The sequence below is a fragment of the Podarcis melisellensis genome (genome assembly GCF_964234715.1).
Source record: "Podarcis melisellensis genome assembly, chromosome: 2".
Classification (NCBI taxonomy): Eukaryota; Metazoa; Chordata; class Lepidosauria; order Squamata; family Lacertidae; genus Podarcis; species Podarcis melisellensis.
In genome coordinates, this window is record NC_138529.1 from 117,919,093 (window position 1) to 117,943,288 (window position 24,196).

General features: G+C 46.2%; 5 protein-coding genes across 9 annotated transcripts in view; 4 read left to right on the top strand and 1 right to left on the bottom strand.

The window, feature by feature from the left end:
• The window catches only part of LOC309364388 (uncharacterized protein), a 128,158-nt gene that overhangs the window by 8,571 nt on the left and 95,391 nt on the right, over positions 1-24,196 (bottom strand). The window lies entirely within an intron of this gene.
• Positions 6,515-24,196, top strand: part of LOC309364936 (uncharacterized protein) — a gene marked incomplete at its 5' end in the record, with an annotated part of 136,404 nt that continues 118,722 nt past the window's right edge. The window contains one exon of the mRNA XM_081902964.1: positions 6,515-6,551. Within this exon, the coding sequence (XP_081759090.1) occupies positions 6,515-6,551 (37 nt within the window). The remainder of the gene's footprint in view (positions 6,552-24,196) is intronic.
• Positions 6,603-10,337, top strand: LOC309365037 (uncharacterized protein). Of its 3 annotated transcripts, none has more exons than XM_081903144.1 (2): positions 6,603-6,625; positions 8,704-10,337. In XM_081903144.1, the coding sequence occupies exon 2, from the start codon at positions 8,745-8,747 to the stop codon at positions 9,729-9,731; it is 987 nt and encodes a 328-aa protein (XP_081759270.1). In that variant the 5' UTR covers positions 6,603-6,625; positions 8,704-8,744; the 3' UTR covers positions 9,732-10,337. The 3 variants fall into 3 exon arrangements, with proteins under 3 accessions (XP_081759270.1, XP_081759269.1, XP_081759268.1); XM_081903143.1 differs by lacking the exon at positions 6,603-6,625 and adding an exon at positions 7,244-7,297; XM_081903142.1 differs by lacking the exon at positions 6,603-6,625 and adding an exon at positions 7,285-7,380.
• Positions 15,823-22,309, top strand: LOC309364891 (uncharacterized protein). Its single transcript, XM_081902870.1, has 2 exons — positions 15,823-16,179; positions 19,235-22,309. Exons 1-2 carry the CDS (start codon positions 15,924-15,926, stop codon positions 20,359-20,361), a joined length of 1,383 nt encoding a protein of 460 aa, XP_081758996.1. The 5' UTR covers positions 15,823-15,923; the 3' UTR covers positions 20,362-22,309.
• Positions 17,822-24,196, top strand: part of LOC309364802 (uncharacterized protein) — a 145,143-nt gene continuing 138,768 nt past the window's right edge. For both annotated transcript variants that reach the window (XM_081902717.1, XM_081902718.1), the window contains exon 1: positions 17,822-18,050. The gene's annotated coding sequence lies outside the window, so the exon portion shown is untranslated. The remainder of the gene's footprint in view (positions 18,051-24,196) is intronic.

A 24,196-nucleotide genomic window follows, 5' to 3' on the forward strand; every position in this document is an offset into this window, starting at 1 on the left:
GAGAAGTCCAGTTGCACCAGGAAGTGATCTGACCATGGCACTTCTTTGTTTCACTTTTACCTAGTGTCACATCACCCACGTCACTAGAGGTGAACACTAGGTCTAAGGCATGTCTGTGACTATGAGTTGGGCCAAACTTAATCAGGGACAGCCCCATGGGGGCCATGCTTTCCACAAAGTCCCAAGCAACCCCTTGTAAGGTTATGTTGGCATAGATGTTAAAATCCCCTAGGACAACCAAACTAGGTATCTCCAGGATAACATCCGCCATGACCTGGAGCAGCTCGGGCAGGGAATCCTTGGTGCAGTGGGGAGGTCGGTACACCAAAAGGAATCCTGTACTGCCCCTATTGCCCAACTTCCAGAACATGCACTCAGAGAACTGGGACTTCCCAGTAGGACGCCTGATGCAAGCTAGTGACTTCCTAAAAATCACTGCAACCCACCACCCCTGCCCACATGACCTGGGTTGCTGTGTGTAAGAGAAACCGGGTGGACAAGCAGCAGCTAGGACAGGACCATCTGCTTCATCCAACCAAGTCTCTTACACATGCGAGGTCAAGTCCTCCATCCACGATCAAGTCATGGATGGCAGTGGTCTTATGAATCATTGACCTAGCATTGCACAGCAACACCTTCAGGTCATGTGGGTTTCCCTTGTTGAGCGCAAATATAACATTGAATCACAATCGTACAAAATAACTCAGCAAGCTGACATTTATCAAGAGTTAATCAAAGGTTAGTGTACTAAATATTATTTCCAATTCTAGGTAGTTTGCTATTGGAGAAATACCATATATGATTATAAAAATCTAAAGCAAGAATTATTTTAAAATATGATTTCATTTCTAGATCAGACAGACAAGATTTGTTCTACTATATATTTCTTTCTTTATCATATACACACAAAGCTTCTATTTTTAAACAGGAAATATTTTTGTAACTAAGGTCTATTATACAAATCCTTACAGATGTGGCACTTCAGGATGCGAATGCTGTGGGTTGCGGACGTGCCTCATTCACGGGTTATGTCTGCAACCCGAGGTTCCACTTTACCAATTTTGATTTAGGGCTTAACTTGCAGTAAATTTTATTCCTTTATTCATAATTGTTCTCATTGTTCCACTGTGAACTGCTCTTAAAATTTTTGCATCCATTTTGTCATATAAGGTTTTGCTTGTTCGGGCTTGGTGTCATATTTGAGTAATAGTTTATAAATTTTACTCGAAAGGTAGAACTCTGTTATGATCGACTCAAATTCTGTCTTTTCACTGATTTAAATGTTTGCCATACTGTCTTTCTTGAATCTGTATATTAGTTGACAGTATGTAAACAGTTTCATATTTTTTCTCCTTTTTAATGCTTTGGCATGTCTTTGATTTGTTCTTGAAGATGAACCATATCTTGGTACAATATATACTGTATTTTTCGCTATATAGGACGCACCAAACCATAGGAGGGGGAGAACGGGGGTGGGAATTCTCCCCCTATCCGCTTAGCGCCTCTCCAGCGAAGCAAAGCCTGGAGAGCAAGATGGATCGGTGTGCACCGACCCCTCTCATTCTCCAGGCTTCAGTTGGCTATCTGAAAGCCTTCGGAGCGCAGTGGGAACTTGTGCTGCGCTCCAAAGGCTTCAGGCAGCTATCCCTGAAGCTTGGATAGCGAGAGGGGTCGGTGCGCACCAACCCCTCTCGCTCTCCAGGCTTCAGCGAAAGCAACGCGTAGTCTCTGGAGGGCGGAGGGAGCGCTCCCTCTGCGCTTCAGGGGCTTCGTGCTGCAATTTCTGAAGCCACGTTTTTGGGCCACGGTATCGCCAGGAAACCGTGGATCCGTTATTTTCTGGTGCAGGCTGTGCCCCTGGACATGATGTTTGATCTGATGGTGACTTTGGGTTGGCCCAATGCAAAAAGTGTGAGGATCCATGAGGATCCGCGCTTCAAAACCACGTTTTTGGGCCACGCTATCGCCAGGAAGCCGTGGATCCGTGTTTTTTGTGGTGCAGACTGTGCCCCTGGCCATGATGTGTGATTTGACAGTAATTTTGGGGTGGCCCAATGCAAAGAGCGTGAAGATCGATGAGGATCCGTGCTTCGAAACCACGTTTTTGGGCCACGGTATGGCCAGGAAGCCGTGGATCCGTGATTTTGTGGTGGATGCTGTGCCCCTGGCCATGATGTGTGATTTGATGGTGAATTTGGGCTGATCTAGTGCAAAAAGTGTGATGATCCATGAGGATCCGTGCTTCAAAACCACGTTTTTGGGCCACGATATGGCCAGGAAACCGTGGATCCGTGATTTTTGTGGTGGATGCTGTGCCCCTGGCTGTGATATGTGATTTGACAGTGAGTCTGGGTTGGCCCAATGCAAAAAGTGTGATGATCCATGAGGATCCGTGCTTCAAAACCACGTTTCTGGGCCACGCTATGGCCAGGAAGCCGTGGATCCGTTATTTTTTGGTGCAGGCTGTGCCCCTGGACATGATGTTTGATCTGATGGTGACTTTGGGTTGGCCCAATGCAAAAAGCGTGAGGATCCATGAGGATCCGTGCTTGAAAACCACATTTTTGGGCCACGGAGTGGCCAGGAAGCCTTGGATCCGTGATTTTCGTCGTGCAGGCTGTGCCCCTGGAAAGGATGTGTGATTTAACGGTGTGTTTGGGTTGGCCCAATGCAAAAAGTGTGATGATCCATGAGGATCCGTGCTTCAAAACCACGTTTCTGGGCCACGGTATGGCCAGGAAGCCGTGGATCCGTGATTTATGTGGTGGATGCTGTGCCCCTGGACATGCTGTGTGATTTGACAGTGAGTTTGGTTTGGCCCAATGCAAATAGCGTGAAGATCCATGAGGATCCGTGCTTCAAAACCACGTTTTTGGGCCACGGTGTGGCCAGGAAGCCGTGGATCCGTGTTTTTTGTGGTGCAGACTGTGCCCCTGGCCATGATGTGTGATTTGACAGTAATTTTGGGGTGGCCCAATGCAAAGAGCATGAAGATCGATGAGGATCCGTGCTTCGAAACCACGTTTTTGGGCCACGCTATCGCCAGGAAGCCGTGGATCCGTGTTTTTTGTGGTGCAGACTGTGCCCCTGGCCATGATGTGTGATTTGACAGTAATTTTGGGGTGGCCCAATGCAAAGAGCGTGAAGATCGATGAGGATCCGTGCTTCGAAACCACGTTTTTGGGCCACGGTATGGCCAGGAAGCCGTGGATCCGTGATTTTGTGGTGGATGCTGTGCCCCTGGCCATGATGTGTGATTTGATGGTGAATTTGGGCTGATCTAGTGCAAAAAGTGTGATGATCCATGAGGATCCGTGCTTCAAAACCACGTTTTTGGGCCACGATATGGCCAGGAAACCGTGGATCCGTGATTTTTGTGGTGGATGCTGTGCCCCTGGCTGTGATATGTGATTTGACAGTGAGTCTGGGTTGGCCCAATGCAAAAAGTGTGATGATCCATGAGGATCCGTGCTTCAAAACCACGTTTCTGGGCCACGCTATGGCCAGGAAGCCGTGGATCCGTTATTTTTTGGTGCAGGCTGTGCCCCTGGACATGATGTTTGATCTGATGGTGACTTTGGGTTGGCCCAATGCAAAAAGCGTGAGGATCCATGAGGATCCGTGCTTGAAAACCACATTTTTGGGCCACGGAGTGGCCAGGAAGCCTTGGATCCGTGATTTTCGTCGTGCAGGCTGTGCCCCTGGAAAGGATGTGTGATTTAACGGTGTGTTTGGGTTGGCCCAATGCAAAAAGTGTGATGATCCATGAGGATCCGTGCTTCAAAACCACGTTTCTGGGCCACGGTATGGCCAGGAAGCCGTGGATCCGTGATTTATGTGGTGGATGCTGTGCCCCTGGACATGCTGTGTGATTTGACAGTGAGTTTGGTTTGGCCCAATGCAAATAGCGTGAAGATCCATGAGGATCCGTGCTTCAAAACCACGTTTTTGGGCCACGGTGTGGCCAGGAAGCCGTGGATCCGTGTTTTTTGTGGTGCAGACTGTGCCCCTGGCCATGATGTGTGATTTGACAGTAATTTTGGGGTGGCCCAATGCAAAGAGCATGAAGATCGATGAGGATCCGTGCTTCGAAACCACGTTTTTGGGCCACGGTATCGCCAGGAAGCCGTGGATCCGTGATTTTGTGGTGGATGCTGTGCCCCTGGCCATGATGTTTGATCTGATGGTGACTTTGGGTTGGCCCAATGCAAAAAGCGTGAGGATCCATGAGGATCCGTGCTTGAAAACCACGTTTTGGGACCATGGAGTGGCCAGGAAGCCGTGGATCCGAGTTGTTTGTGGTGCAGGCTGTGCCTCCGGACATGATGTGTGATTTGACAGTGAGTTTGGGTTGGCCCAATGCAAAAAGCGTGAGGATCCATGAGGATCCGTGCTTCAAAACCACGTTTTTGGGCCACGGTATGACCAGGAAGCCGTGGATCTGAGTTTTGTGTGGTGCAGACTGTGCCCCTGGGCAAGATGTGTGATTTGACGGAGAATTTGGGCTGATCTAATGCAAAAAGCGTGACGATCCATGAGGATCCGTGATTCAAAAACACGTTTGTTGGCCACGGAGTGGCCAGGAAGCCTTGGATCCGTGATTTTCGTTGTGCAGGCTGTGTCCCTGGACAGGATGTGTGATTTAACGGTGCGTTTGGGTTGGCCCAATGCAAAAAGCGTGAGGATCCATGAGGATCTGTGATTCAAAAACATGTTTGTTGGCCACGGAGTGGCCAGGAAGCCGTGGATCCACGATTTTCGTGGTGTAAGCTGTGCCCCTGGGAATGATGTGTGATTTGACAGTGAGTTTGGGTTGGCCCAATGCAAAAAGTGTGATGATCCATGAGGATCCGTGCTTCAAACCCACGTTTTTGGGCCACGGTATCGCCAGGAAGCCGTGGATCCGTGATTTTTTGGTGCAGGCTGTGCCCCTGGACATGATGTTTGATCTGATGGTGCGTTTGGGTTGGCCCAATGCAAAAAGTGTGATGATCCATGAGGATCCGTGCTTCAAAACCACGTTTTTGGGCCACGGTATCGCCAGGAAGCCGTGGATCCGTGATTTTTGTGGTGGATGATGTGCCCCTGGCTATGATATGTGATTTGACAGTGAGTCTGGGTTGGCCCAATGCAAAAAGCGTGAGGATCCATGAGGATCCGTGCTTCAAGACCACGTTTTTGGGCCACGGTGTGGCCAGGAAGCCGTGGATCCGTGATTTTTCTGGTGCAGGCTGTGCCCCTGGACATGATGTTTGATCTGATGGTGACTTTGGGCTGGTCTTGTGCAAAAATCAGGAGGATCCATGACGATCCGTGCTTCAAAACCACGTTTTTCGGCCACGGTATGGCCAGGCAGGCGTGGATCCGAGTTTTTTGTGGTGTAGGCTGTGCCCCTGGCTATGATATGTGATTTGACAGTAAGTCTGGGTTGGCCCAATGCAAAAAGCGTGAGGATCCATGAGGATCCGTGCTTCGGAACCACGTTTTTGGGCCACGGTATGGCCAGGAAGCCGTGGATCTGTGATTTTTGTGGTGGATGCTGTGCCCCTGGCCATGATGTTTGATCTGATGGTGACTTTGGGCTGGTCTTGTGCAAAAATCATGAGGATCCATGAGGATCCGTGTTTTTTAACCATGTTTTTGCGCCCCTGCGGCCCCATGAAATAGTGGATGCATGATTTTTTTGATGCTGTCTACAGAGTAGGACATGGTCTACAGTATCATGGTGGTTTTATTTAATTTGAATGAAAAAATCATATGAATTCACGAGGATCCGTGTAGATCCGCCTTTTACCTTTTTCCAAAATATGCCAAGGAAGCAAAAGAGACTATGCGACTACAGCGGCCAGATGCTACTATTCCAGATGTGGAAAGAAGGAAAGGTCCCAACGAAAGAAGAATGGATAACTAAGATGACTGACGGCCGAAATGGCTAAACTAACCCTGAAGATCAGGCACCAAGGTGAGAAAAAAATCAATCAAGAATGGGAAAACTCAATAGACACGTTTAAATAACACTGTAAAAGAGGCAAAACATTAGCAGGTTTGATGTAACATTTATAAACTAAGAATAGAATTGGGGGGGGGGGAGAGAAGTTGAAATTAATTGGGAGAAATATAATTATATGCAAGGAGAATAACCGGGGGGGTGGAAACCGGGGTGGGGAGTCATCTATTTCAAATTTGTATTGGATATGTGTTCTGTATACCAAAAGTAAAAATGTTGTTATTTTGAAATTCGAAAATAAAAAAAATATTTTTTGTAATAAATAATTTAGAAAACGTTTTGGGGTTCCCGTGCAGCTGATCCAGCGGGTCTTTCCGGAGGCGAGACCAGCGCCTCTCCTCGCTCTTTGCCCGGAGAAGCCCAGAGGCTCCTGCCGCGCGGCTCTGAAACGGTTAAGAGCAGCGGCGACAGAGCTGAGATTCCTAGAGCGGAGGGGAAAAGGCTGTCGGGAGGATAGCAGGTTCCGCTTCCTGTCCCGCTTGGGGGGGGGAGAGAGAGATACCTGTCATGGCGGCGGCTGTCCTTCCTCGCGGAGGCGCTGGAGGTGCGTCATATTATTATGTCGCGGGTGCTGCTGGAGGGAGTTTTAAAAAACCCTTTTGGGTAAACCGTTTCAATGTTTTTCTGCGTCTCCTTTCTCTAGTATTTCCTATAATATTTTCAGTTCCCATTATTAATGCATTTCTGTACATTATTCTGCTAAAATAATGCATTTATAGGTCTTTCCCCCTTTGAATAGGGGTAGGAAATATTTTCCCAATGGAAGGGAAGATCTTTCTCCTCCTCTCCTCCCTGCAGGCCAACTTGGGCAGGTGGGGGACCTTCCTTCGTCTCTCCATAGGGCTTGGGCTCAAGGCAAAACCTTGTGAATTATTATTATTATTATTATTATTATTATTATTATTATTAATAACAACAACAACAACAACAACAACAACAACAATATTTATTTATTTATACCCTGCCCTCCCTGGCCAGGACCTAGCTCAGGGTGGCTAACACGAAATATAAATGACTATCAAGTACAGTAGGGAAAAAAATACAAAAAAATAGTTGCTTAAAATACTGTGGATGAAAGATCCAAATTAATGCATTAAACATTGGTAAGGGCTCATTATCAAGCCTACCTAGTAGCAGTGACGGCAGTAAATAAACCATAGTTTTCTGCCTCCATTCCATCCTCATTATGTCATCTGGCAGAGCTTTTCTGGGTTGTACGGGGGCTTCTACACCTTCGTAATGGACTGGATGAGAGCCAAGAAACTGAAACTCAATGCAGATAAGACTGAGGTGCTATTAGTGGGTGGTTCCCTAGAACAGATGGCTGGAAGCTTGCCTGCTCTTGATAGGGTTACACGTCCTTGAAGGAGCAGGTTTGTAGTTTGGGGGTCCTCCTAGATCCTTTGCTCTCGCTCGAGGCTCAGATGGCCAAGAGTGCCTTCCATCAGCTTTGGCTGGTGGCCCAGTTACACCCCTATCTGGACAGGGATAGCCTATCTACCATTGTCTATGCTCTGGGAACTTCAAGGTTAGATATAGATATACGTAGGGCTGCCTCTGAAGACAGTGTGGAAACTTCAGCTAGTGCAGAATTCAGTGGCCAGGTTGCTCACCAGAGCAAGGCGGTTTGAGCATATTACCCCCATCCTGGTCTGACTGCAATGGCTACCAATTACTTTCCAGGCCCAATTCAAAGTTCTGGTTTTGACCTATAAAGCCTTTAATGGCTCAGGACCGTAATACTTGAAGGACCGCTTCTTTACGTATGAACCTACATTCTGATCTCACGTGGTCCGGAGGGTGGCAACACGAGAACAGGGCCTTCTCTGCAGGGGCTCCCTGTCTGTGGAATGCTCTCCGCAAGGAAGTTCACCTGGCACCTTCCTTATACACCTTTGTTGTTTTTTACTCGTCTTAGTCGTGTCCGACTCTCCGTTACTCCATGAACCAGAGCATGCCTTGGAAACTCACTTTCCTCTCAAAGCTTCTCCTTTTTTATGTCCATGGAGCTTTCATGGCATAATACTGGAGTGGGTTGCCAGTTTCTTCTCCAGGTGGATCACATTTAGTCTAAACTCTCGGCTGACCTGTCCGTCTTGGGTGGCCCTGCACGCCATAGGTCATAGCTTCTCTGAGTTATTCAAGGCCCTTCGCCACGACAAGGCAGTGATCCATGAAGGGGTTTACACCTTTAGGTGCCATGCAAACATGTTCCTTTTTAACCAGGCTTTTGCTTGATATGTTTGACATCCTGTAGTCTTTTTCAAATGTGGCTCTTTTTTGGGGGGGGGATTTATTGGGTTGGTATTTTTATATATGTTGTGATCTTTTCTGAGAACCATGCTGAGACCTCTGGTTATAGGGCGGTATATAAGCTGAATAAATAATAATACTAACAAAAACTTTCATTATTTAAAAGCATTATAAAACAAGTATTAAAAACTTCGTTATACAAGGTTGCCTTCAGATGTCTTCTAAAACTTGTATAGTTGTTTATTTGACATCTGACGGGTGGGCATTCAACAGGGTGGGCACCACTACCAAGATCGCCCTCTGCCTCGTTCCCTGTAACTTCCCTTCTCACAGTGAGGGAACTGCCACAACGCCCTGGGACCTGGATCTCGGTGTCCTGACTGAATGATTGGGGTGAAGACGCTCCTTTAGCATTTCATCAGTTTGCTTTTTTATTCCATCAGGAGATGTTGAAGGGATACTGGCAGAAGGGGAACAATCAGAAATGTCACCAAAAGGATCCAAAGAGCAAAGGAAGCTGAGGCTTCAAGATGGAGGCATCAGGCAAGAGGGGAGACGAAAGCAGAAGCCGGAGGGTGACTCTTGTACATCTCAGGGTGGTGAAAATCAAATTGACAAAAAGGAGAAGAAGCATCAATGTACATTGTGCGGACAGAGATTTTGTAATCGCTCAGCTCTTACTTCACATCAACGAACTCATACAGGGGAGAAACCGTATACATGTTCAGAGTGTGAAAAGAGATTCAGTCGGAGTGGTACCCTTATATTGCACCAACGAACTCATACAGGAGACAAACCTTATACATGTTCAGTGTGTAAAAAGAGCTTCACTCAAAGTAGTGGCCTTACTTTGCATCAAAGATCTCATACAGGGGAGAAACCGTATACATGCTCAGAGTGTGGAAAGAGCTTCACTCAAAGTAGTGACCTTACCTTGCATCAAATATCTCATACAGGGGAGAAACCGTATACGTGTTCTGAGTGTGGAAAGAGCTTCAGTCACAGCACTGCACTTACTAGACATCAACAAACTCATCGAGGCAGCAAACCTTATAAATGTTCGGAATGTGGCAACAGCTTCGGTCGCATTGACTCCCTTTCCTTGCATCAAAAAATTCATATAGGGGAGAAACGATATACATGTTTGGAGTGTGGAAAGAGCTTCATTCAGAATGGTACCCTTACCTTGCATCAAAGAGTGCACACAGGAGAGAAACCGTATAAATGTTTGGAGTGTGGGAAGAGCTTCAGTCGTAGTAGCTCCCTTACATTGCATCAACGAACTCATACAGGAGAGAAACCGTATACATGTTCGGAGTGTGGAAAAAGCTTCATTTGCAGTAGCTCCCTTATGTTGCATCAAAGAACTCATACAGGGGACAAACCATATAAATGCTCCGAGTGTGGAAATAGCTTCAGGCGCCGGAGTCACCTAACTAGACACCAAAGAAGTCATATAGGGAGATCTTAAAAATGTTTGGCACATGGAAAGAACTTCAGTGACAGGGGCTCCCTTCCTAAACAGTAAAGAACACGTACAAGGGAAGTATCTTAGAAAGGGTTGGAGTGTCTTTAATCATATCAAATAACTCCTACAGAGAGTAAACCATGAATCGTTTTCTGGTCGTCCCCCTCCCCCATATTTCTGTCATTCACTAAAATGCTTCTACTTCCAATGACAAAAGCACAAGCCCTTCCTGGGAATTCCTGGGCATAGAGCTACTGAACCCCAGACCCCCAAAAAGAAATCAACCTTGACCAGCACACAATGCTAAAAAATTCTGTTTTAAATGCACTTTTTCCCAATATATTTGCACAGAAGATCAGTCAGAAATGTTAAGAATGCCTGTGTTTGGAAAACAATTGCCCTAGATACTCTAGTCCAGGCTTTCCTGCACTTGGGTCTCTAGCTGTTTCTGGACTACAATTCCCACCATCCCTTACTGCTGCTAGCTGGGGGTGATGGGAGTTGTCCAGAAAGAACCAGAGACCCAAGTGTGGGAATCCTGTTCCAGTGAAAAGTGAGAATACAGACGTGAACTTTGCTGATTCAGTTGTAGACGGCATCTTCTATAGCTCCGATGACGTCTCTTCCCCCGCCTTGCTGAGCTTGTGTGTTTCTGCTTCCTTGCAGCCATGGGATCTGCTGCTGTTCAGGCTCATGCCACTCTCTGTGTTGCCTTGTCAGAAGCTGCCCACTGGTGTCCCCCAGCCCTACTCCCCCCTATGTGTGCCATTGACTATAAGGCTTGCACAAGCCATTGTTCGCCACTGGCAGAGAGCCTGCCCAGACCCCAATGTGTCTGTTTCCTGCTCTGCCACTTCTTTTGCCAAAGGTTGCCCATTTTCCACCAGAGAAGAAGGCAAGCAGATCCTTAAGGCTGGGTTTGCTGCTGACGTCCACGGGAACGCCAGGATCTAAGCCAGGAAACCTTGGTTCATTGTGGGGATCTGTTTCTCTGTGCACATGCGACTCGTTAGGAAATTAATTTTGGAAATTACGTTGTACCAACAGGGCAGTCAAAAAATTGAAGAATATTTGTACCCAACTTACTGCCTATTAATACGAGGCAGTCGCTTTCACTGTGTTTTAATGCAGGTTTTATTGTTTATTTCGTTATTTTTAACAATAAAATAGTCACTTTAGGGGTTTTTTTACTGATAATGTCATTGTTTTATTTTTCCTGAACCATGGATTTAAAAATCCCAAACATATATGTATAGTAAAGCTGCATGTAAATTTTAGGGAACAAAATAATGAACGCCTACAAAAGATGAAATAGCCAAAACAAGTGTGCAGTTCCTAAGAATCCATTTACAACTCGCTTCAGTGCAGGTTTTCTCAGGAGTCAGTCCCACCGTTCTCAACAGGCGCTTAATCTCAGGGAAGAGCTGTATGTCAGCCTGTCTAATACTTCTCAGGGAATTAAGAGACAATGCTCAAGATTTCTTGTTGTGGGCCACTGAATTGAGACAAAAGGTCAAGTTGCCCCCCCCCCCCCCGATTCAGCTGCTACCGCCCACCAGAGAGTAAATGGAAGGTCCCTGTATTGTCTTTCTCCCCAGAGGAATGATTTCAATTGCGAAAACGACACTGGAGGAACCCAAGAAGCTGCTTTGTACCAGCTGGTGAAGGTGAATACAGTGGTGCCTCGCAAGACGAAATTAATCCGTTCCGTGAGGCTCTTCGTATAGCGGTTTTTTCGTCTTGCGAAGCAAGCCCATTGACAGCTTAGCGGATTTGCGCTATTAGCGGTTTAGCGGCTTTTAGCGGATCTGCTGATAAGCGGCTTATCAGCGGATTAGCTGATAAGCAGCTTAGCGGCTTAGGGAAAGGGGGGGGAACCCGCAGGAACTCGCAAGACATTTTCATCTTGCGAAGCAAGCCCTTAGGGAAATTCATTTTGCGAAGCGCCTCCAAAACGGAAAACCCTTTCGTCTAGCGGGTTTTCCGTCTTGCGAGGCGTTCGTCTTGCGGGGCACCACTGTACATCGAAACAGGGCCCTGTCCTGGTTTCCGATCCATAATTGACTTCTGGCTTCTGTTTAATGATTGAAACTAAGACCTCCACGTCGAATCTGACTATGGATGAACATGTACTTATCTCTACTCATAAACTCTTATCTCTATTTCTGTAACGAATTTTTGTGTTATACATGTCCTTATGAGTTTGAGTTTGTAATCTCTATTTGAGTTTATAATCCTACTTTTGAATGGATTAGTTTTTGTCACAATTGACTATTGATTTGCTAATAGGGACGACTCCCACTGCTGAAACTTACATTGGCCTGAGTTCTTGGTGTGCTTTTCTCTTGGTATATTTAATAACAAGAACTCCAACTTATTTAACGTTAATCTCAGGGAAAAGCGGATAAATTCAGTTTTGGGATTCCCCAGGCAGAAGAGATTTTGGTCCTCTACAGATTAAATGCAGTGAGAGAGGGAATTATGTTTTTCCTTCCTCTCTGCTTGCCTGAACTCTGCAGGCTTTCGCCAAAGGTCTTGGGGGTTACAGATCCTTTCCTCACTATTATGCCACCTGGCTCAGGTACAGTTCCATCACAATGTGATTGCTTACAGGAATCTGTGTTTGACAGTGGAAAGGTCTCCCTTTCCTTGGAGGTTTTCAAGCAGAGGTTGGATGGCCATATGTCAGGAATTCCTGTATTGCAGGGGGTTGGACTAGAGGACCTTTGGGGTCCCTTCCAACTCTTATCATTCTGGCTCCCAGACTCTTAACACACTGGGTCCCAGACTTTCTGGCTCCCACCTTGTTGGTTCCATAAAATCGTCCCAATGCCTTATTATTATTATTATTATTTATATACCGTCCTATACCTTGGGGTCTCAGAATAAAATCAAGATCCAAACCACAAAATACAAAATAAAAACCAAAACAACCCGCACAAATCTGGTGTGTGTGTGTATGGGGTTGGGCTAGATGACCATTAGGTCCCATTCCAACTTTTCCCCATTCTTAGATTCGGTATCCTGCCTTTTTCTCCAAGGAGCTGAACGTAGCGTATAATACATGGTTCTTCCTCTCCTCCTTTAATCCTCTACAACAACCCTGTGAGGCAGGTTACGCTGGGAGGCAGTGACTTGCCCCATGGCCACCCGGTGGGGAATTCGATCCCTGGTCTCCCAAGGCCATAGTCGAGCACTGTAACCACTACACTGCACTGCCTCTCACCACTGCCCAAGATGTCCCATCCTTGTCAAAATAGAGATCAGAGTTCCCCAAAGGGAGAGATTTTCTTCCACCTCAGCTGCCTTGGCCTTCCAAGGGTTAAAGATCAAGTGTAGGATTCCTAGAGACGCAGGAAACTGGAGGAGCCGCTTGGTCCTCCAGGGCAAGCACCCCTCCTCCCTCCTGCCTTGTACATGGTTCTTTGACAGAAGAGAGGATGCAGAGGTTGGATGCATGGAAGGAAGCAAGCAGGGAGGCTGGGGCCGGATCCTGCTGCAACCCAGAGCAGCTTGGAGCAGGACCTGAGGTTCCCCCACCTCTGGCTCAGCCCCTTTGTGGTCCACGCTCCCTTGGCCAGCCTTTGGCTTGAAGCAGAACCAGGAAAGAATAGGAAAAGAGGCTGCAGGGGACAACCCTTCAGCCATATTGGAGGCTGTGGCCCAAATCCCCAAAGTGCCCCACTTGTTAGACCCTGGGAAGAGCTATGAAGACCCTCCTGGATGTAGACACCCTCAGCTCAGTTGCTAGTGCCAGAGATTCAGGCATTCCTGCTACCAGGAGGCCCAGGGACCCCGAGAGGTTTGCAGCCAACTCCACCGCCTTTGCAGGGAGTGGCTGGAGCCAGAGAGACACACCGAGGCTCAGATCCTGGACCTGGTGATCCTGGAGCAATTCCTGGCTGTCCTCCCCCCAGAGATGGAGAACTGGGTGAAGGATCAGGGAGCGGAGACCAGTTCCCAGGCAGTGGCCCTGGCCAAAGGTTTCCTCCTGAGCCAGGCAGAGGAGAAGCAGCAGCAGGTGAGACAGTTTCATCCTGGTAACTCCCAGAGATCCATGGTGGCTGGTGAATTCTGAGTGTGGTGTCGCTTAAAAGGTGAAAGTAGCTCTTGGGTGCAGAAGGTTCTGGGTTCGATTCCCGACATCTTCTGGCGGGGCTAGGAAATCATCCCTTCCTGAAACCTGGAGAGATGCTTCCAGTCTGTGCAGACAGCACTGAGCTAGATGGTCCAATGGTCTGGTTCTGGACTAGGCTGCTTCCTTGGTTCCTCTTTAAACAGCTCTTCATTCCGAAGCAAGAGGGCTAGAAACTTGCTTTGCCTTTCACCTGTGCCCTCAATATTATTTGAGCGCAATTTCAGCACCCCTTCACATTTTTCTGTTTTTTCCTGTCTATGCATTATTTCCCTTCACTGTGCCCACCCCCTCCAGGGATGTTCTCTCTCTCTCCCCCTGCTGAGTTGATTCCCCCTCCCCCCATATCTGAGCGAAAGGGATCCATAGGTCATAGAATAAACATGTCCCCCATATCGGTCTCTAGAAGAAGAAGAAGAAGAGTTTGGATTTCATACCCGGCTTTATCACTACCCGAAGGAGTCTCAAAGCGGCTAACTTTCTCCTTTCCCTTCCTCCCCCACAACAAACACTCTGTGAGGTGAGTGGGGCTGAGAGACTTCAGAGAAGTGTGACTGGCCCAAGGTCACCCAGCAGCTGCATGTGGAGGAGCGGAGACGCGAACCCGGTTCACTAGATTACGAGACTACTGCTCTTAACCACTACACCACACTGGTCAATACAGCCAGAGAAGGTGCTGCAACTCTCCCAACCTCTTGACCTCACCCCCAAAGGCACACTCCTCCATGGTCTCCTGAGACAGACGGATGCCAACATCGTCATGGATTCCTGCATTGCAGTAGGTTGGACTAGATGACCCACAGGGCCCTTCCACTCTATGATTCTATTCATATTTTCTTACTCACAGTCCTCAGAGGCAGCAATGCTTCTGAATACCAGTTTCAGGAGAGGAGAGGGCTCTTCTGCTCGGATCCTGCCCTCTGGTTCCCTCTGGTTGGTCACTGTGAGAACAGGATGCTGCCCTAGAAGGACCACTGACTTGATTAAGCAGTCCTTCTTAATGTTTATAATAATATAAAAATAGTATGCAAATACAGTCAAACCCTGGCTCCTGAACGCCTCTGTTTTGGATTCCTTACGCCATGAGCATAACCATTATAACAAATAAAGGCTTGACGTATCTCGCTTTGCATGTCATGATTCTATCTCATATCTTAGTTTCACCTTTTAAGTTGAATTACTGAAATAAGCGAACTTTTCCATGATATTCTAATCTTTCGAGTTTCACCTGTAATGAAACATTGGGCAAAAGATACAGGTTATAATATACCGGTTGAATCATGGGGAAAAGTGTGGAAAGAGATTATAAAATTCACAGCATGTAGTTCATTAAAAGAAAATTATATGATGATGATATACCGATGGTATTTAACTCCAGTAAAGCTTGCAGAAATGTATAAAAATGCTTCTAATTTATACTGGAAATGTAAGGATAAGGAAGGCATTTTTTCCCCCCTATGTGGTGGACGTGTAAAAAAGTAAAGGGCTTCTGGGAAATGATATACAATGAACTTTTAAAAATTCTTAAAATTACGTATGTTAAAAAAAACAGAGGCTTTTTTACTAGGATTTAATAGGAGAAAAAATGCCAAGGAAGCAAAAGAGACTATTTATGTGACTACAGGAGCCAGATGCTACTAGCCCAGATGTGGAAAGAAGAAAAGGTCCCAACGAAAGAAGAATGGATAACTAAGATGACTGACTATGTCAAAACGGCTAAACTTACCGAGCAGATGAGAAAAAATTCAATCAAGAATGGGAAAACTTTATAAACTATTTTAGAGAACACTGTAAAAAGTCAAAACATTCGCAGGTTTGATGTAACATTTATGAACTAAGAATAGAATTAGGGAGAAAATAGGTTGAAATTAATTGAGGAAATATATAGTAATTGTAATATATTGTAATGCATGGAGAATAAAAGGGGGGAATGGAAAGGGGGGGAGGCAATTATTGCAAATTTGGATTGGATATGTATGTTCCAAAAGGAAAAACGTTGTTAATTTGAAAATTGAAAATAATTATAATAATAAATAGTTTAGAAAACGTTTTGGGGCTCCATGCAGCTGATCCAGCGGGTCTTTCTGGAGGCGAGACCAGCGCCTCTCCTCGCTCTTTGCCCGGAGAAGCCCAGAGGCTCCTGCCGCTCGGCTCCGAAACGGTTAAGAGCAGCGGCGACAGAGCTGAGATTCCTAGAGCGGAGGGGAAAAGGCTGTCGGGAGAATAGCAGCTTCCGCTTCCTGTCCCGCTTCTGGGGGGTGGGGGGAGAGATACCTGTCATGGCGGTGGCTTTCCTTCCTCGCGGAGGCGCTGGAGGTGGGTCGTATGTATTATGTATTATAAAGGGGGAGAGACGGGGGGGGTGCAGCTGGGGGGAGTGTGGGGAGGGATTAAAAAAACCCCATTAGGCAAACCCTTTCAATGTAAGTTCTTTTCCTCTGTCTCCTTTTTCTAGTCGTCAATTTACCCAGATTTCCACGTTATTATTTTTAAATAGTGTTAATTTTAAATAATTTAATTTTAAATTATTTCAACCTCTTGAAAGTTGGTCAGCATTTTGGTGTAGATTTCTCCTAATGCCCACGCTTTTGCAAAGGGTATTTCCCATAATATTTACATTTGCCATAATTAATGCATTCTGTATATAATTCAGCTGAAATGATTCATTTATAGGTGTTTCTCCCTGCAGGCCAACTCTGGCAGGTGGGGGACCTTCCTTGGGCTCCCCATGGGGCTTGGGGTCAAGGCAGACCCTTAAGCATTGAAAAACTTTCTGCTGGGGCTCCCCCTGGAATTTGTAATAATTTTTATCCAGCCTGATTTTACTATTATTAAATTTATATACCTCCCAATACCCACAGGCCTCAGGATATCCATTCACAGGATAACATTACAATATAAGAACTCAAAGTACATTATCAAAACATAAACAAAAACAAGCCAATACCCCCCCCCCAACACACACATTTTATATATGTTTGTTTCAATTAAGCAAGCAGTTTCTGCAAGAGCAGTTCGGGGCAGAAGAGGTTTTTAAAAAAAGGAGAAGCAAGCAATTTCAAGTCCACTTTAAAAGTGTGGCTGATGCCTTATACAGACAGGCTAATAATGATAATAGTACTGGTAAAACTAATAATATGAATACCCTAGAGGGTCCTCTCCCACTTTGTGGAGCCCAATTGGCCCCCTGGTACACTCCAAGCTGGGAGACTGAACACAAGTGGACGAAAGACCCTAATTAATGCAACCAAACACTGGTAAGGGCTCATTATCAAGCCTACCTAGTGGCAGTGAAGTCTGCAAAGAAGGCATAGTTTTCTGCCTCCATTGCATCCTCATTATGTCGTCTGGCAGAACTTTTCCGGGTTGTACGGGGCCTTTTACAGGCTGGCCCAAGGGAGGAGTAGAACCAGCAGTAGCTGGCTGTGACTTGTTTGCAACACATTTTTGGCGATCAAATTGCTTGTATCCACCAAGACCTTGACTCTGCTGTTACAGCAGATGAGTCTCATGGGGTGTCCAGAGCACATTCTAGTCCTGTTATGTTGGATGAGTTTTTTCAGTTGGTAAGGCTCAAGGATATGGACACGGTTCTTGGATCAGTCAGAGTGATTCTAGACCCTTTCCCCTCTTGGCTGATAAAATCCACCAGGGAGGTAACAGCTGGCAGGACCAGGGAGATGATCAGTGCCTCTTTAGAAGAGGGGGTGGTCCCTCCATGTTTAAAGGAGGCAGAGGTAAAACCACTCCTTAAGAAGCATTCCCTGAATCCTAACTAACTACAGGCCAGTTGCTAATTAACCTTTCCTGGGCAAGGTTCTGGAGCGAGTGGTTGCAGACCAGATCCAGGTGCTTTTGGAAAAAACTGATTTTCTGGATCCATTTCAGTCAGAGTTTAGACCTGGTTTTGGCACAGAAACTGCTTTGGTGGCTCTGTATGGAACCTTCAATGTGGGGTTCCACAGGACTCAATCCAATCCCCCATGTTGTTTAACATCTATATAAAACTGCTGGGTGGGGTGATCTGGAGATTTGGAGTACATTGCCAGCAGTATGCTGATGACACTCAGCTCTATTTCTCCTTCCTATCTGCTGGTGAGGCAGTGGAAGTGCTGGACCAATGTCTTGCCTGGGTAATGGACTGGATGAGAGCCAACAAATTGAAGCTCAATCCAGATAAGAGTGAGGTGCTGTTAGTGGGTGGTTCCCTAGAACAGATGGCTGGAAGCTTGCCTGCTCTTGATAGGGTTACACGTCCTTGAAGGAGCAGGTTTGTAGTTTGGGGGTCCTCCTAGATCCTTTGCTCTCGCTCGAGGCTCAGATGGCCAAGAGTGCCTTCCATCAGCTTTGTCTGGTGGCCCAGGTACGCCCCTGGGCCCAGGGATAGTCTAACTACCGTTGTCTATGCTCTGGTAACTTCATGGTTAGATTTAGATACGCATTATACGTGGCCCAGTTACACCCCTATCTGGACAGGGATAGCCAATCTACTGTTGTCCATGTTCCGGTAACTTCAAGGTTAGATATAGATATGCGTTATACGTAGGTCTGCCTCTGAAGACAGTCTGGAAACTTCAGCTAGTGCAGAATTCAGCAGATATGTTGCTCACCGGAGCAAGGTGGTTTGAGCATATTACCCCCATCCTGGTCTGACTGCACTGGCTACCAAATAGTTTCCGGGCCCGATTCAAAGTGCTGGTTTTGACCTATAAAGCCTTTAATGGCCCAGGACCACAATACTTCAAGGGCTGCTTTTTTCTGTATGAACCTACCTGGACCCTCAGGCTCTCATTTGTGGGCCTCCTCCTCAAGTGGTCTGGAGGGTAGCAACACAATAACAGGGCCTTTTCTGCACTGACTCCCCGTCTGTGGAAAGCTCTCCCTAGGAAAGTTCACCTAGTACCTTCATTATACACCTTTAGGCGCCATGCAAAAATGTTTTTATTCTGTGATCTTTTCTGTGAATCATGCTAACACCTCTGGGTATAGGGCAGTATATAAACTCAATAAATAATAATACTAACATTCATACTTTAATTATTTGTATGCCACGGATCTGACTTAGCTGGCTTCAAACAAATATAAAAGCATAATAAAATATTAAACATTAAATACTTCCCTGTACAAGGCTGCCTTCAGATGTCTTCTAAAACTTGTATAGTTATTTATTTGTTTGACATCTGAAGGACAGTGTTCCACAGGGTGGGCACCACTGCCAAGAAGGCCCTCCGCCTTGTTTCCTGTAACTTCCCTTCTCACAGTGAGGGAACTGCCACAAGGCCCTGGGACCTGGATCTCTGTGTCCTGACTGAATGATTGGGCTGAAGACGCTCTTTTAGCATTTCATCAGTTTTCCTTTTTATTCCATCAGGAGATGTTGAAGGGATGCTGGCAGAAGGGGAACAATCAGAAGTGTCATCAAAAGGATCCAAAGAGGAGGAGGAGCAAAGGAATCTGAGGGTTCAAGATGGAGGCAGCAGGCGAGAGGGGAGACGAAAGCAGAAGCCAGAGGGTGACTCTTGTACATCTCAGCGTGGTGAAAACCAAATTCCCAGAGAGGAGAAAAAGCATGAATGCACAGTGTGTGGAAAGAGATTAGGTAGTCGGTCAGCTCTAACCTCACATCAACAAAGAGTACACGCAGGAAAGAAACCATATAAATGTTTGGAGTGTGGAAAGAGTTTCAGTCAGAGTAGTTCCCTTATCTCCCATCAACGAATTCATACAGGAGAGAAACCATATACATGTTCCGAGTGTGGAAAGAGCTTCACTCAAAGTAGTGGCCTTACCTTCCATCTAAGATCTCATACAGGGGAGAAACCGTATACATGCTCAGAGTGTGGAAAGAGCTTCACTCAAAGTAGTGACCTTACCTTGCATCAACACATTCATACAGGGGAGAAACCATATACATGTTCTGAGTGTGGCAAGAGCTTTAGTCACAGCAGTGCGCTTACTGGACATCAACAAACTCATCGAGGCAGCAAACCTTATAAATGTTTGGAATGTGGCAACAGCTTCAGTCGCATCTACTCCCTTTCCTTGCATCAAAAAATTCATATAGGGGAGAAACGATATACATGTTTGGAGTGTGGAAAGAGCTTCAGTCAGAATGGCACCCTTACCTTGCATCAAAGAGTGCACACAGGAGAGAAACCGTATAAATGTTTGGAGTGTGGGAAGAGTTTCAGTCGTGGTAGCTCCCTTACGTTGCATCAAAGAACTCATACAGGAGAGAAACCGTATACATGTTCAGAGTGTGGAAAAAGCTTCATTTGCAGTAGGTCCCTTATGTTGCATCAAAGAACTCATACAGGGGACAGACCATATAAATGTTCCGAGTGTGGAAAGAGCTTCAGGAACAGGAGTCACCTTACTAGACACCAAAGAAGTCATACAGGAGAGAAACCATATACATGTTCAGAGTGTGGAAAGAGCTTCAGTCAGAGTAGCGGCCTTAATAGACACCAAAGAAATCATACAGGAAGGAAATCTTAGAAATGTTTGGCGTATGGAAAGAACTTCAGTGACAGGGGCTCCCTTCCTAAACAGTAAAAACTCATACAAGGGAAATATCTTAGAAAGGGCTGGATTGTGGGAAGATCTTTATTCATATCAAATAACTCCTGCAGAAAGTAAAACAATGATTGTGTTCTGTTCCCCCCATGTTTGTCATTCACTAAAATGCTTGCACTTCCTGTGACAAGGCGGAAGCCATTCTTGGGAATTCCTGGGCAGAGAGGTGCTGAACCCTAGACTGCAAAAAGAAATCAACCTTATCCAGCACGCAATGCTAGGAAATCAGATTCTGTTTTAAATGCAGGTTTTTTGATATATTTTTACAGAAGAGCATCCAGAATTGTTTAAAATGCCTGTGTTAGGAAAACAATTGCCCTAGATACCCTAGTTCAAGCTTTCCCAAACTTGGGCCTCTAGCTGGTTTTTGGACTACAATTCCCATCATCCCTTAATACTGCTAGCTGGGGGTGATGGGAGTTGTAGTCCAGAAAGAACCGGAGACCCAAGTGTGGGAATCCTCCTCTAGTGAAAGGTGAGGATACGGACGTGAACTTTGCTGATTCAATTGTAGATGGCATCTATCTTGGCTCCGATAAGAGAGGAGTTCAGGGAGCAAACGGCCTCTTCCTCTGATGACGTCTCTCCCCCTGCCTTGCTGAGCTTGTGTGTTTCTGCTTCCTTGCAGCCATGGGATCTGCTGCTGTTCAGGCTCATGCCACTCTGTGTTGCCTTGTCAGAAGCTGCCCACTGGTGTCCCCCAGCCCTACTCCCCCCTATGTGTGTCATTGACTATAAGGCTTGCCCAAGCCATTGTTCGCCACTGGCAGAGAGCCTGCCCAGACCCCAATGTGTCTGTTTCCTGCTCTGCCACTTCTTGTGCCAAAGGTTGCCCATTTTCCACCAGAGAAGAAGGCAAGCAAATCCTTAAGTCTGGTTTTGCTCTTGAAGGCCACAGGAAAGCCACGCTGCCGCCGCACAATTTCTGTTCTCATCCTGAAGCAAAGTTCTTAGCCTCAGGTACTATTTCTGGGTCTGTAACCTGAAGCGTCTGTAACCCAAGGTAGCACTGTATAACCCTTCCCCCAATGTCAGTTGCTTCCTGTGTCTCTCTCTGTTCTCCCCCTCTTCTATCATCTCGCTCACAACAGCAGTCAATTGCGTTTCTTCCTTGATTTCATGCTCCTTTTCTCTTTGGGGGGCCTTACCAAATAATTGTGTCTCTTTCTTCCCGGTGAATGTTGGGAGAGTGAGAACGAAGGAGAGTCACATGGAGGTGCCTTGGAACTAACCAGTTGCAAAGAGAGGGGAGCCAAATCACACGTACAGAAGGAAATGAGATGAGGAAGAATAAATCCCCTGTCTCTGAAGACGGTGACATTTTGGAAATCCAAGAAAACATGGATGGAGGAAAGGAGAGGACTCTGTGCTTAGTGAATGGGGAAAGCTTTGGTTCGAAATCGAGCCTCGCTGCTAATCAGAGAATCCACATAGGGGAGAAATCCTTTAAATATTCAGACAGTAGTAGGAGCATCAGTGACAGATCAACCCTCAAAAGGCACCTGAGAATCCACACAGGGGAGAAACTTTATATGTCTGGATTGCTTCGGTCGGAGCACCAGCCTCACTTCCCATCGCAGGATCCACACCGGGGAGAATCCGTATAAATGCCTGGAGTGTGGGAAAAGCTTCAGCGCTTATGAATACCTTACTCTTCATCAGAGAATCCACACGGGAGAGAAGCCCTATCAATGCCCTGAGTGCAAGAAGAGGGTTAGTAGGAGACACAACCTTTCATCGCATCAAAAGATTAACATGGGTGGGAAGCTGTACAAATGCCCGGAAAGAGCTTTAGCGACAGCACGAACCTCCGTTCACACCGGAGAATTCACCCTAACCCAACCTCAATTCACATAAGAGAATCCACACGTGCGGAAACAGCTCCAGTAATAGCTAGTACCTCAGTTCCCACCCAAAAATCCACACAGAGAAGCCGTTTAAATGCATAGAGTGCAGAAAGAGCTTCTGTTTTAGTACTAGCCTTATTTCACATCAAACTGTCTACACGGGAGAAACCCTTTAAATGCCTCAAGTGTGGCAAGAGCTTTAGTACTAGTAAGTACTTTGCGGCTCATCAACGGAGTCACAGAGAAGAGAACCCATAGAAATGGAGACTGCAAGGAGAGCTGAAGCCAATGCTAGTCAGCCAGTGGAGCTAACTAACGTAGATTCATTACTTGCAATGGGTCTACTCTGAGGCCAAGCCTTATGAGGAACGGTCGAAGGAGCTGGGTATGTTTAGCCTAGAAAAGAGGAGATTGAGAGGAGATACAATAGCCATCTTCAAAGATCTGAAGGGCTGTGTGGTGTTTGCCCTCCTCTGTGTGTGACATCATACTGGGTTCATAGGAAAAGGGTTAACTAATTGTAAAATGATTAACCAATAGGAACCCAGGGGGCAGAGTTAACTGTGTATAAGGTTTAAGCACAGAGGGTTTTTTAGGGGTTAGAGTTAGAGTTGTTGAGAAGACAGTCTGGACTTAGAAGAGACAGAGAAGATAAGTCTGTGGGTTGGGCTAGTCTGGTGTGACAGAATGAGAGAATTCGTTAAGGGGAGTCAGTCAAACAGTTGAGATAATCAGTCAGGAGGTATTAGGAAGGTATAGGCCGGTAAGGAAACTAAAGTTAAGCTACTGGCAGGAATATTATCTGAGAAACCATAAACTTGTTAATGTTTGTAAAATAAACTTTCTTTGTTGTTGTTGTTGTTGTTCATTTTTTAACAACTGTCTGGACTCAGTGTTTTACCAGAGAGTAACTGGTTGGTGGCAGCGGGGAAGCGAGCACAGTGGTGGCACAGGGATCAATAGACAGTTAAACGTCCGGGGACCCTGTGTGATCGCCACAGGCTGTTACATAGAATAGGGAGCAAGCTTGTTTTGTCCTGCTCTGGAGGGTAGGACTTGAACCCACGGCTTCAACCTCCAATAAAGGAGATTCTGACTAAACATCAGGAAGAACTTTCTGACCGTTGGACAGTGGAAAAGTCTCCCTCAGAAGGTTGTGGACTCTGCTTCCTTGGAGGTTTTTAAGCAGAGGTTTGGTGGCCATCTGTGATGGATGCTCTAGTTGAGATCCCTGCATTGCAGGGGGTTGGACTAGATGACCCTCGGGGTCCCTTCCAACTCTACGATTCACACCATTCATTTGACGCATTATGGTGCCACGTTAAACAATTATGGCTTCCCTCACAGAATTGTGGGAGCTGGCATGTTAAAACACTCGTGAGAATTGTAGCTCTGTGAGGGGAACAGGGGGTCTCCTAAGAACTCTCAGCACCCTTAATAAATGGCACCTCCCAGAATTCTTTGGGGGAAGCCTTGCCTGTATAAAGCCGCGTCACAGCAAATCGGAGATATGGTGTGAATGTAGCCTTGGTTGGATACAAACCAGAGAGCTATCAAAGTCGGGACCTTTCTTCACATCGGAGAACTCGCATGGGTGATGCCCAATTTTGTTAGTGTACAACGAACTTCATAACCACTCATGAACAAACGAAGAGCTTCATTCCAAAAGGGACTTAATTTTGACCCCCCAAAAATCCAGTTTTGGCCTGTCGATGTTGCCGTGAGTCCCATCAATACGGGGCGGGGTGTGTGTGGAATCTTGTATAAATTTTGGGCCTAAGTTACTGTGTTAGCAAGCCTTGAAAATCGTGTTTGCACTCAGAAAGGACCTAGTCAGAAATAAATTTATGGTCGCAATTGACTTAAGTCCCTTTTGGAATTAAGCTCTTCAAATTCAGGTGTGGGATAAA

What these genes read in the sequence shown, in the direction of transcription:
- LOC309365037 (XM_081903144.1), top strand. Translation starts at nt 8,745, where the DNA reads ATGTCACCAAAAGGATCCAAAGAGCAAAGGAAGCTGAGGCTTCAAGAT.
- LOC309364891 (XM_081902870.1), top strand. Translation starts at nt 15,924, where the DNA reads ATGCAGCTGATCCAGCGGGTCTTTCTGGAGGCGAGACCAGCGCCTCTC. An exon ending in TCCTCGCGGAGGCGCTGGAG is followed by an intron (nt 16,180 to 19,234) that starts GTGGGTCGTATG and finishes TTATTCCATCAG; the next exon opens with GAGATGTTGAAGGGATGCTG.